The 13613-nt window shown below is 39.4% G+C and overlaps 1 protein-coding gene across 2 annotated transcripts; it reads left to right on the top strand.

Annotated features, from left to right (window-relative positions):
- The first annotated feature begins 988 nt into the window (after positions 1 to 988).
- Positions 989 to 13361, top strand: tdrd7a (tudor domain containing 7 a). Of its 2 annotated transcripts, none has more exons than XM_015051626.1 (21): positions 989 to 1097; positions 1853 to 2071; positions 2265 to 2409; positions 3100 to 3247; positions 3494 to 3537; positions 4419 to 4456; positions 4651 to 4827; positions 5970 to 6692; positions 6810 to 6997; positions 7706 to 7898; positions 8308 to 8419; positions 8534 to 8745; positions 8829 to 8963; positions 9154 to 9237; positions 9331 to 9465; positions 9580 to 9690; positions 9859 to 10042; positions 10461 to 10612; positions 11724 to 11917; positions 12056 to 12216; positions 12532 to 13361. In XM_015051626.1, exons 2-21 carry the CDS (start codon positions 1868 to 1870, stop codon positions 12765 to 12767), a joined length of 3576 nt encoding a protein of 1191 aa, XP_014907112.1. In that variant the 5' UTR covers positions 989 to 1097; positions 1853 to 1867; the 3' UTR covers positions 12768 to 13361. The 2 variants fall into 2 exon arrangements, with proteins under 2 accessions (XP_014907112.1, XP_014907111.1); XM_015051625.1 differs by having other exon boundaries at positions 4416 to 4456.
- Positions 13362 to 13613: the final 252 nt, after the last annotated feature.

Here is a 13613-nt window from a genome sequence, read left to right as displayed (position 1 = left end):
GAAATTGTTCTTAATCTCTCCTAACTGCAGTTTCATTAAAAAAATGTTTAATAAAAAAATATAAATAAATACAGAATGACAGTTACTTATTAAACTGACAAGGTGAGTAACCTTCTCAGAGAGAGAAGGCCTTCAGGGAATAAAATGGAAATAAGAATCCAATGTAAGAATACCATTAAATAAGACCAATGTGATCTCTTTTTTTTTTTTTGGCATCTGTGAGCTATGAAATGTGTGACAGAACCAACATGAATGCCGAGACTTACAGATGCATTTAATCTGACTGAGTGCAAGTTATTTTGGCCAAAAATGTCAGTCTCTAAATGAACAAAGGATGGCAGAGAAATACCTCAAAAAAGACTTCAAGCTGTGATACCATAGATGGTGCTGAATAAAACGTGCATGCCGGATGTTCCAGATTTTTACTTGCAATTTTTTTTTTATGTATCTCTCTTCTCTTGATTATTAGCCACAGCTTTGTTGTGGTCCGTCACAAGAAATCCCGAAATAGTAGAAGCTCGTGTTCCATGTGACACATAAAAAGATTTAATTTAGCTAAACCCTGTATCTAAATGTTACTGATAGTTCCCAGAAAGTCACACTGTGAATGGTGAAGCAAACTTTCACAGAATGTTCAGAGAACATTTCTGGAAAATGGGAAAATATGTAATTTTCAGACAATGTTTATTCCAATGAGAGTTGCTTATAGAAGTTATGACAAAGCTTTTATATATAGGTATAGTCAATGTTTTTACTTTCAAAATAAGCACAGTAAATGCATTGAAACGCAATAGTAAAACTAAAAGTGGGCTTTGACAAATGTAAAAAAAAAAAAAAAACATTAGCGCATATTAGGAAAATAATACTGTGGTAATGGTGTGTTTTTAACAAGGCATAAAAAGTTAAAGCAAGTGTTTGTTTTTTATGTAAAAAAAAATTATAATAATTTCTTTTAAAATTAAAGTTTAAAATTTTCACATTTAGGGTTGTTTAAAAAAGCAGACCAATCAGGCGCCGCGTCTTTGAACTTTGGGATGTCAACCTTTCCTTCCGAGAAGAGAGACAACCGTTCGGCTTGCTAACCTAAATTAAAACAGGTAATTTTCACATTTAAAATAGGAAATTGCCGCTTTACTGTAATGTTTTGAGTTTCATATTGTAAAACAGTCGGATACGTTTGTTTAAAATTATCTGTAGTTCGAGATGGGGAAGTTGGTTCCATTATAAGATTGAAACTAAAAATGAGAATTAGCCGCTAAGGAGCTAATACAGCTAGCTAACATTAGCAAACTGCGACGCTATTCACGTGGCAAGCTGTTTTCCCTCAGTAAACCAAGTTTGCTCCGGTTTTGGAGCCGTGATAACGCCAACATCATATATCTTATACACAAATAAGGAGACTTAAACGTTTTTAAAATAAAATATAAAAATTTGTAATTCCCCGAAAAATAGGTTTTGATGCTAATTAATTACCGCGTTTCTTTCAGGTAGAAACTCTACATAATTATGAAGATCGAGGGTATTTTTGAATAGATTTGTCATTTTCTAAGACTTTCCCTAAAACCTGCAGTGTTCGAAAAGTGTGAGGTTCTAAATTAATAATTAAAAGCTTTTGGCAGAAATGGCTTAAACCAGTAATGTTAGTCAATTTATGCAAATACAACTCTGATTGAATTGCCACTGCTTGCATTTCATCTAACAGCGCTGTTGTGGTGCATGTTCATGATGGAAACAAAAAATCAATAGGATCCAGAGTTGTTGTTTTTTGTTTGTTTGTTTTTTTTTTTGTTTTTTTGCTGTTGTGTTTGTATACTTTACAATGTTTTAGCCTTGTCTTGTTTTTGTGTTTCAGACTTTGCCAATTAAGATGTCAGACAGTGAATCCATAAAGAAAATGTTAATGGCTGTCCTCCAGTCTAGTAAGACTGGTGTGTCAGTCATTAACCTCCAGTCAGAGTATCGCGCACTATGTGGAGAGTTCATCCCACTGAAAAAACTCGGCTTTTCAAAGCTAGAGGACTACCTCCGAAGCATTCCCTCGGTGGTGAGGCTGGAGAACCGCATGGGAGAGGTACTGGCTCATTTTGCTTTGTTCATAAACAAAGCAAACTTGAACCACTGCAATTGCCAGAAACGTCATAGCATTATTTTACTGTCCTAATTTTTTACAGTCCAAGTAAATCCAGTACCTAAAAATTTTCAAAACATTTTGCAAAGTTACTTGACAACTTTTGGGTAAACCTGTTATTGCATCTGTTCTGTAGCTGAGATGCTTTGCTACTGTGTTGGAGGAAACGGCTCACATTGCTGAGCTGGTTGCCAGGCAGAAGAACTCAAAGAAATCCGGGCGCTCACAGTTCGTCAACTGCAAGATGAGATACAAACCTTTCAATCCCTACATGCTTAATGGTATGCGACATTTGTTTTCATTACCTAAATTACAAGAAGTAAAAGCTTGCAATATTTTTCTCTGCGTAATGAAATATTTGTTTCACTCTTTACCATGATATTATTTTTATTTATCTTATATTTAAGCCACAGTTCTACTATTTTGCTTGCGTTATGCATTAGAGTTAATTTTATTTTTTGAGGCCTTTTGAAGACAACTTGTATTTTATATACATTTTACAAGGTTTCCACCAGAAAACTTGCTAAGCCTTGTGGTTGGGCGCTTGGCAGTCATTCATCCAGCCGTACGTTGTGTTTTGAGTTAAAAAATGTTTGAAGTTGACAGGAAATTTGAAAATATCACGAGGTAATTATGCCTTATTGAAAGATTAGAAGATTAATACCTGAACACAACTATAAAATCTTAAAAAAATGCAAACATTTTAAAAAGACTTTAATAAGTAAGCAATGCTCAGCCTGGTGGGGTCACAAGTAAAGTCTGGTGGCCTGCCAGGCTTATAATACACTGGGGGAAACCCTGTTTTATTTCAAGATGAGCTGATCAGGCTCAGTGCGGCTGATAACAAAAAATATTCTCAAAGGACTACAAAGCACACAAACTAATTTTGTTTGAGCCAGTCAGTACAGAGTTGCCCAGCTTTAACCACCGTCGTTTTTCTCAGTAACTCTTTGCTCCTTTAATTGTTCTAGTGACTCCACGGTCCTCTCTTCGCCAGCCGTCTGCTGGAAGATATTCGAATTGGACGGGAAACCGTTTTGGAGCGCATGGCGGACACACAATGGAACGCAGAGTGACGTCTCCGTCACCAGCTTCGAGGGAAAATGTCGTCCATAGCAGGTGAACCTGTTGCAGCACATTTGAACCTGTTTAATTATTTTTTAAGCAATTGTGCATCCAGATATATAAATGGTCATTATCTTAAATAAAAAAAAATGTAGTTTATATGCATACCGGTCTGAATTTATACTAAAGGCTAAAACAATTTATGTAAAGACAATTAATGGTTTTCAAACTGTAAAATAATGGGATGAATATGAATATTCCTGTATTTGTAAGCTTGTACTTAAATGACTGTTTCAACAGGAGAGAAAATTCTTCTACGAGCCCCACAAACAAGAATCCCAGAGGTAGAATTATTTTATTTCCCTCCCTACCAATTTAATTCTTTTAAGTTCTCTCCATTTTAACATTCATGCTGTTTTCGGACCAGCCGTGTGACTGCCTCTTTCATATAGGTTTCCAGTTTTACACTCTTGCCCAGCAGGTGGTGATGCTATGCTGAATTGACACCTGAATATTTGAGGAAAGTTTGAGCTCTCCCCTGGAATTTCACATCTTTTGTGTGAAAGTGAACAATGGCAAATTCCTTTACTCTGTTCTCCTTTTCTTTCATCTTCTTGTGGTTGATCTCACAATCTTGTTTGACTTCTGTTTTGTTGCTGAGCACTGCTGACCTTTACAGGCCTTAACAGAATACAGGATAGTATAGGAGTAGTTAGAAAATTGCAAAATACTACAGAACTTGTTTTGTAGTATTTTTTTTTTCTTGTAGCTTTTTGTCGAAAAACAAACCTGTTTAGAGTTTCTTTTGGTTAATAACTGGAACATTTATTAAGACATAATCAAGACATTTTGTCTTGATTTGACAAAATGTAAGGTTTATCTCTTGTTTCATAATTGGTTATGGTACTATGTTTATATCATGTAAAGAACTATTGCTGAAACAAAGGTAAAGCTCACAAGACGAGTTCATGAGAACAAGATTGGACTAAATGGTAAGACTTTCAAGGAAAATTCAAAGATGAAGTTTAAACTGCAAAAGGACTTTATTTATGTAGTTTTTGCCACAAACTCTTTTCTGATTTTTTTGAGTCTTAGGACAGTTCCTGAACTTCACTCGATTTGCAGTAAACTTAACTGTTCCCAGTTGCTAATAATAGAGAGCGCTGTGATTGTACATGCAGGCTGGTTGCAGATCTTTTGACTCGTTTTGTCCCATTTTCAGCAGGTCCTCCGAAAGACGTCTTGGTCCCCAGTAAACCCCAGGTACTTTATTTACCTGCTCAGGAGTTTCTTCCTTATATTTAAGCGCTGTTGCACATTGTGTTGAATTTTCTGGTAGTTACCTAACATGGCCAGTGAGATTAGGTGTATCAGAAAATGTCCACCTATATGTAGGAGCACATGCAATATTAAGCCACATTCCATCGGTCATATTGACATTGACTTTCTTCATGCAGACTGATCTGGATCGGTATGACGCGGAACTAGTGCAGAGTCGAGTAAAGCAGCTTCTGGAGAAATGGCCTAGTGGAGTGTGGCTGTCCAAGCTGTCGGATAAGTACAGTGAAATGTTCAATCAGAAGCTCCATCCTCAGGCACTCGTCGATCTGGAGAAGTGGTCGCATATCTGTTCGGTGAGCCACTGGGGATGAATTTATGCAGCATTATAACTACAATGGTCCTTATGGTAGTCCTTAGATTGAAACATCCACACATTGTAGGCAATGTGTCAGTGTCATAAGGATGCTAAAATAATAAAGTAAATTTCCAAGTGGATGGACTTATTTCATATTGTAAAACAGGAAGATGTGCGATTTCTTTTTTCCACGAGACAGGAATGTTAACGAATGTCTGAGCAATCTAAACAGAGAATCCACATCGTGCCATCACACATCAAGCAGATGAATACATGTAACTTTTTTTTCCACAGTGACAAGAAACAGACAGATAATGAAGTTAAGACACTTAAAATTTCTCTTAATTTATGGACGATTCAGCTGTTGTGTCCAGAACGCAGTGTGACAGGCTCTTCCTGGTCCACATGGATCTGTTGTTCTGAAGGCTGAATCTGCTCTTTGTTCCCACACTGGAGACTCGAATTACAAGCCCCAATTCAACCAAAGTTTTGAAATCAGGGAACATTTCTTTTTTTGAAGTGATCACAAGGTGGCAAGACTCTGAACAAGTGTTTTTTTTTCCCCCAATTGATTAAATAGGAGGAAATCCCATAGCTAGCAATCAGTCCTTCTGTACCAGTTTGTGACATGTAGTGGTCAGACCGGTACAAAGCCTCCATAACTCTTCAAAATGCTGTCAGCTCCTGTATAGCGAGATGCATTGCAATGTACAGGTCAGAGATTATGCTGTTATGGGAATTTTTTTTATTGATTTAGTTACTTCAATGTTGAACTTTGTGCGTGAAGTTGAAAATGTCTGCACCAACTGGTCAGGTGTGTCAATTGTACAGTCTCAAATAGATGGTTGAAATATTGCTTTAACTCATCTCCTGCATGCACCTCTAATTTCACTATTAGGAGTTTTGATTTGTTGTGGTGTGTCACCCTGGCACCGCGGCCTTTGAACCAAATCATAACAGGACTGAAAAATTCTTGGGATTTTTATTTATTTATTTTAAACTTCTGTGTTGCGTCAATTCACCACCAATTTCACTGAGGTATGTGTGTAGGGTTTGATATTGTCCCTCCTACTAGTTTTGTACATTTTTATTTTTTAAGGTTTTGTCTGATTTCAGTCTTTGGGTTTTGTTTCCTTTCAGGTGGAGAAAACTTTCACCAGTAACCGTAGCGACCAACTCATCTACCCTCCTCTCTCTTTAACCCCCCCAGTCAAGCCTGTCATCAATATCAACCGTTCCTCTCCAGGGTCACATCTGGATTCAACACATGTTTCTTCTCGTCCGTCTACACCTCTTCAACGGTCTCCTTCCTCTAAAACTGGAGATTCGCCCAGAAGCCCCTTGGCTGAGCCCACCTTTATTTTCCCTCCACAATCTTCCCCCACTGCTTCGAGCAAAGCACTGCCTTCAGTGACTTTACGCAGCCCTGCCATAAACCCAGCTCTGAGTTCCCGACTTCCCCGGAGTGGTAATCACACAATGTCTTTTGACGGCGACTCTAAAATTCCCGTTTCTCCCAAACAAAGCACTCCTCCTTTAGCTCCCACCTGGACTGCCCTCTCATCAACCAACACTTCCCCCGACCGTGATGTCTTGCCTCTCTTGAAAGCCACGTTCTCTTCACCTTCCAGTTCGGTTTCTACTCCTCCATCGACCCCCGGTCCTGCTGTAGTGTCCGATGACATGCGTGAAAAAATAAAGGAGCTCCTTTCCAAGTCTAGTCAAGGTTTGTGGGCCGATGCACTGCCCAGATGTTTCATGGATGTGTACAAGACGCCCTTCCCTGAAGAGATCCTGGAGAACTTGTCGTCGTTGTGTGATATATGCACTGTGGAGTACCCTTTCCCACACAACAAGAAGAGGGTAAGAAAATGAGATAGATTTAGCATCCTTTGTGGCAACCTCCCATTGGTTTCCTGCTTACTTTGTTGCGTTATTAATACCATTTTTGTTCTTTCTGGGACTTCCATTTCTTTTAAGGCCATTTTGTACTACTCATGTCAAGTTAATATGGACCTGACAAACAGCCAGCAGACTCTAATCAGCCCCCTCCCTTCTGGGTTGGAGGCACTTGGTCCTGTGGTTCCACCGCCTCTGACCCCGCCACCCGAAGTCTGTCCCTCTGTGTTGGTTACTGAGGCCAAGAGCACCAATGCTCTCACCATCCGGTATAGTGCATTATTTCTAATTACTTTTTCAGACTTTAGTGCAGTTGGAATTGCAGCTGTGCTTCACTTTTTATTTCATCTTAATAGAGTAAAGCTTACTTTTAAGAAAAGTAATTTGGCCCGACAAGCATTAATCACAATTCTTAAATGGTGTTGTGACAAGACTATATAATCTTATATATTATATGTAGTTGTTTTTCTCTGTTGATTTTTTTTTTCTGCCAGACAAAAGTTTATCATGCAGACATCTTTGTTGTGTTCTGTGACTTGCGCTAATTAGCTGCTAATATTTCCTTGCTAGCTTGTTTGCATCTATCATGGGTAAGTGCAAATTTATTGTCAGTTGGCTGCATGATGTTCTTCTTCACCATTGGCTCGCTTCCATTGCCATTGGCAACCCAGAGTATGCTACGTCCATTCTGTTCAAAAACGCTTGACACTACAGGGTTTAAGGCTTTAGAAAGCCATAATGACAAAGCTGGTTCACAATACAGACCCCAGGAATGTCTCACTTTTCCTCCCATGGCATGGCTGAAGCTCCCCTGAAAACAGTCAGCGCTGCTACTATTAGCACTGCTCTAAGAACGGCACTTACCTGCTTACCTGCTGAAGAATTTTTGATATAAAAAGTTATGATGGAGGGAAATAAACCTGAGAAAAGGAGTAGCGTATGAAACCAAATGTGAGTAGAGGCTTTTATCTCTCCAGGTATGTTGGTAACAACTACTCAGATGCTCAGGAAGCCATGGAGGACATCATGCAGACCTTCTACAGCCGAAACTCGATGAAACGTCCCGTGTCTAACCCAGCTGTTGGTCAGCTGGTAGCAGTTAGAGGGGAGGACGGAGATGAGGTGGCCAGAGCGCAGGTGACAGAGATCTTGGACTCCAACAAGGTCAAGGTAACTGGCTTAGTTTTCAAGACGTCTCTCAAGTCACCTCGGCAAAAGTAGCTTTGCATATTGAACTTTTTCTATTTGTTATATAAAAGCCAAAGCTTCAACTTCCTTGCATTTTTTGCAAAAGCAGAAAAAGGTATATTTTCAAGAATGTTTTTCAAATGATTCATACATTCTGCTCTCTAGGGCAGTGTCTAGATGTCCATTCTTATCCTGCAACTTGAAAGAAAAGCCCACTGATCCTTCAGTTTCTAAAAATGCTGCTTTAACCTAATTGTTTCTGTCTATTCTTAGAAAAGTGAAATGATTTCAACATTGTTGCCACAAATATGCTGTTATCTATAAAAATCTGACTCATTGCTGTGTTTGTTGCCCAAATAGAAATGTTGTTTTCTCCCCGTTTGTCTGCCAGGTGTTCTACATGGACTATGGCTTCTCTTTAGAGATCAGTCAGAACAGTCTGCTGGAGCTCCATCAGGACTTTCTCTCGCTGCCTTTCCAAGCTACTAACGTCAGGCTAGCAGGTGCAAACATGGTGGAAATGAACCAAAAACTCAAAACACCTTGCGCATTTTAAGTCACTTGTAAATATTAGTCGTTCGTTCTGCATCACATCCTCGTTGTCTTCCTCCTGCTAGAGTTGGAAGCGTTCAGCTCCCACCCACAGGTGCTGTCCACCTTGGATAAACTGGCGGTTGGAAAGATCCTGCGGATGGAAACCTTGAAGCCAAGGCAACACAACAAAGTGCCCACGGCGCTGCTTTTTGACACCTCGCTAGATGATGATGTGAACATCAACGCCATGTGCCTGAAGGCTCTGCAGGACAGTACGATGAATAACCCTCTGTCTGTATGTTCACAAACCAAAATCACTCTCGTACAAGCTTTTTTTTTTTTTAGAAAATGTCTAATATAGTCTTTTGTTTCCTCCAGGTAAACGTCGTCCTTAAAGATGTGTTTGTAACAAGTGTGAGCGCAGATGGGACCATTTTCTGCCAACTCCCCTGCAGAGGAACAGTCAGATTGAGAAGGTTACTGGAGAATGTGGAAGCATTTTTCACCTCCCAGGTAGACGGTGTTTTCATCTAATGTCTAATTTTCATGAGATAAAAATGTTTTGGAGTAAATTGGAGTGAGTTGGACTGAATCGTGTCTTGATTTAATGAAAAAAACCTGTGATGGCAAGTTTGAATTGTGGCTAAATTCTCTGCATTGTTGTCAGCCTGTGAATAATTACATTATTAAATGTTCCTAAAAGGTCACATCAGAGTCCCTGGTTTCCAGTCCCTTCTGCGGAAAGTTCTGTTTAGGCCGTTACGAAGACAAATGGGCCAGAGCGGAAGTAAGAGCTGGACTATTATTTAACATGCTTACAGAGAAAAAGCTGACTTTTTTTTTGTTGTTGTTGTTGTTATGATTTTTATTCAAATTGCAGATTACGTACATGCATGAGAACCGCGTGATGGAGATTCTCTTCACTGACTTGGGCATCCCAGCAACTGTCACATTCACCGATGTTCGAGAGATTCCTCTACATTTTCTGAAGGATTTCATCATCATCCCGCCACAGGTTTGATATTTAAAAAAAAAATAATAGGGCTCCTCATAAATCTGCTTTAAAACCATATTTTTAGTCCATCTGCTTCCTGTTGGGTAAATTTTCATATTTGTCCTTTTTTTGTAGGCTGTTAAATGTCGACTGGCTGACCTCACCGTTCCAAAAGAAGGCTGGAGCCAGGAACCCTTTTTGCTGCTAAATGAGACTCTTCTTGCAGCAGAACGGCTCAAAATGAAGGTAGTGTCTGTCTCAGTTGCAGAAAATGTCCTCAAAGAGTTTAGGATTTCAGGTTTAAAATTTCAAATTTAGTCATTAATTAATATATGTGACTGGTGAGATCTAAATCATCTTCACATTTGGCTTTAACTTTGAATTATTATTATTTTCCCCTTGCTGTTATTTCAGATATCCAAATTAGAAGAGTACAAAGGAGACAGAGTGGTATTTATGTACCTCTTCGAAGGTGGTGACGGTCAGAAGCTTGACGAAAGCATCAACCATCACCTGGCTCAGTCAGAGGTGTGGCAGAAAGTTGTGTCACGGAACAACACCACCGTCACCAGCACTCGCAGCAACATTGTGGACACAGGTAACGTTAGACATTAACGGTGTTGTCACACCTGATAGTCCGGTAGACTCGGTTCGATTGGGAAGCAAAATTGCAACATTTGTTAAACTTTCAGCTGGTGTGGTTTGCTTCCACACTGCAGTGTCAAACAAACCAAACCTTTTCACAAACCTGTTCTTGTATTTACCCAGAATGCCCTGCCCTGTACTTCGCTTCATGCTTTTTGAGCAGTCTCTAGCCCACTAGGCATCTACATATTCATTCAAACCGCAGCAAGGTTTGAGGGCACTTTTTAGGTCCGCATCAGAGTTCGATCTGGCATTCGCACCCTCCCTAAACGAACCAGAGTTCGATTAAAGCAGAACAAACAGAGCAAATGTGAATGCACCCTGAAAAGAAATCCTTCTGATGCAGATTTTTTGTTGTTGTCGTCTTGTAGATCTCAGTTCTCTTGTGGAGAAGTGGACGCTGGGAAACCCGGTCCCAAGTCCCCCCTTGAAGACCTCATCTGTGCCACGTGGCAAAGACGATGCAGCCATAAAAGCAGGAACGCAGCCACTCCCATTACCCCCTCCACTAGACCTTCCACAGGTGTATAGCATTGATTGTTTTCAGCATATGAGCAAGTTAAATATACAAACGTATAATGTCTTTTAATAAAGTAACACACTTAACTCGTTTGCTTTGGTTGCCTGTCTGGTTTAGCTAGTCAGGGCTAAATGTGAGTTTGCCATGGGAAGGCATTTTTACTTCAATGGTTTAAGGGGTTGAGTTTTGCACTTTGAGGTTCAATATATGTTGAATAAAACCATGTTAAACACAAACCATTGCTGTTCATATTATACTAGGATTCCAAACACTCGATTCCAAACACTCCAACATGTTTGGCTGCACCGTTCTTCTGTTGGCTCTTACATTAGTTGTGGATGCTTTTGGGCGTCAGAAACATTTTGTTGACCATTGAAGGTAGTTTACCTTCTTTTTCTCATTTTCTATCAACCTCCAGGTCAAAGTATAAAAAGTCAATCAAAATATTAAAAACTTGTCTTTATTTGCCGTCCCATCTTTTTTTTCTTAATGTTATGTACTTTTTTCTTCCCGTCATGCTACATTTGGCATTGACTCTGCAAAAGGTGATTTCAAAACAAACTGAGGGAAGATAAGGCAGTGGACTTTTTATTCTAATATTTTATCATTGTAGCATTGTACCTTTCTGTTTTAAATTGGACTAAAAGAAAATAATGAAACTTTTGAAGATTTAAATGTAGTGCTCAAAGTGTTTTGATTGAACAACTCCAGCTTCTGGAAAGTTTAGTACTTTCCTCTGCTTCAGCAGCTTTTTGAGACTGAAAAAGTTATCAAAACATTTTTTGCTATTTAAAGATTCTCCACTTTAGAAATATGGAAAATTACGCATGTAACTGTGATTCTATGAACCCCTACTGACCACCAGAGGGCGGTGATGAAAGCACTGGATGGTTGGATCATTGATTCAGTGCTTTCAGCACCGTCCTCTGGCAGTTAGTAGGAATGAAATGGACCTACCATACATTCATTGTACTTTAGTACCAACTTACCCACTGCCGGTTCGGACCCTGTGGACCTCCGCCTGTTGTAGTAGAAGCACAAAATGATTACAGACACAGATTTACACAGTTTTCTTCCAAATCCACATCTTATTGTCTCCTTCCTTTCTTTTCAGCCTGGTCAGAACATGGATGTCTTTGTGCCAATGGCTTGCCACCCAGGTTACTTTGTGGTACAGCCTTGGCAGGACCTCCATAAACTTGAGGTGTTGAGGGGAGAAATGGTCCTTTACTACAACCAGAGCGGAAATACAAGCACAACAATGGACATCCAGAAAGGACATGTCTACGCTGCCAAATTTGACAAGAAGTAAGTAAACCTAAACCCCAGGAAGAGAAAAAAAAAAAGATGTTAACAATTGTATGAATCAACAACTAGATCTGAAATATAGGATGTTCTTCTGCTGTTGTGAGGTTAGTTGATTTATTGATGTCAATCTCTGCTCAGTTGGCACCGCGTGCAGGTGAAAGGGGTTCTGTCCAACGGCTTGGTTTCTGTCTATGATTTGGACTACGGTAAGCACGAACTGGTCCCTCGCAGTCTAATCCAGCCTCTGATAGAGGAGTTCAGACAGCTGCCCTTCCAGGCTATTGCTGCACAACTAGCAGGTGAGTTATCAACTTTCTTTTAGGTAAATTATTTACAATATCACGATCAATCATCAGAATAATCTATTGAAAAATCGATTACCAAAATAATTGTTAGTTGCAGACCTAAGAGTCATGTTGTAATACTGTTTACATTTTAAAATCCTAACCATTTGAGCTATTTTCAGGACAATTATTGATTTTTTTCCCCTCATGAATAATTGAGCGCCAATAAACAAAGAAATCATTGAATAATTGATAAAGTCCTAAGGAGTTTTAAATCTACTTGGAGTTGGAAAGATAAAAAAAAAGCATTGTATCTGTATAATCCTCCAGGTGTGGCACAGCGTCAGTGGTCAGAGGAGACGTCTTCGTTGTTCAGGAATCACGTGGAGCGGCGAGCGCTGGTAGCACAGGTGGAGAGCGTTCGGGAAGCATCAGAAGTCAAAGGTGAGCTGTCGGCTCGCAGGTTGACGGTTTACCTGGTGGACACCTCATCGGAGGAGAAGGACATTTGGATTCACAGCATTATGGCCGACATCGAGAACGAGCTGTCTTCTGCTGCGAGCTAGATGTCCACACAGACAGTGGTAAAGTAAGCAGACTTTTGGGCTCTTAGACAGTTGTATGAACACACAAACTACTTTTGTTTTGATTCTTTCTAAAGTAAAATGCATGGAACGACTTTTACTTTGGAAGGAAAAATTGTACTTCCTCTGCGTTTGCTTGTTCATGTTGTTTTGTAGGTGGCTTATAATCAGGCTTGATTTACATATGTGTGAGTAATTTTCTAATGTTTGTGATGTGTTATGGTCTGTAAAATTTGTTCAGGGAAGGATTTACATTTCCATTATTTAAGAACATGGATATTGAATTGTCAAATATGTCAGATTAATGTGTGTTTCTGTTTGCTGTGGTTTATGCATGCAATACTCTACCTTTTGGGAAATATGTGTCTTATAAACTACTTCAGTATACTGCATGTGTGTACATAGTTGTTGAATTGTCATTATGGTTCATATCTCCAATGTTTTACTTTGTTTGAAAAAAATGTATTCACCGTGATTTTTGTTAAGTGCGAGTTAGTGATTGCAAAGAAATGACAGAATACAGTTTCTGTAAAAACAACATTTTCAATAAACTTTGGTGATGCATCAGCAAAGGACTGCAGCTCTGTTAGCCTAATTTACCCACTTCACAACTACTCACCAACTCTGCTCTGGAATGGCTGTCCATGCCTGCTCGGAGGCGCAAAAGTAGTTTTTCTAGTTTGAGTCGATTGAAGAAGCGTTGTAACAGTGGTAGGGATAAGCGTATGGACTTAAAATGTTAATCTGACCTGGCATTTTTGGAATTACGAAAAATATTTAAATTTCATCAGTGGTGGTGGTAACAAAACTATCATTGCATACTGTCTG

Source organism: Poecilia latipinna, unplaced genomic scaffold (assembly GCF_001443285.1).
Source record: "Poecilia latipinna isolate Pla-1442-1.1 unplaced genomic scaffold, P_latipinna-1.0 Scaffold1056, whole genome shotgun sequence".
Classification (NCBI taxonomy): domain Eukaryota; kingdom Metazoa; phylum Chordata; class Actinopteri; order Cyprinodontiformes; family Poeciliidae; genus Poecilia; species Poecilia latipinna.
Note: the sequence above shows the minus strand (reverse complement) of the source record. Positions and strands in the feature narration are given on the sequence as shown.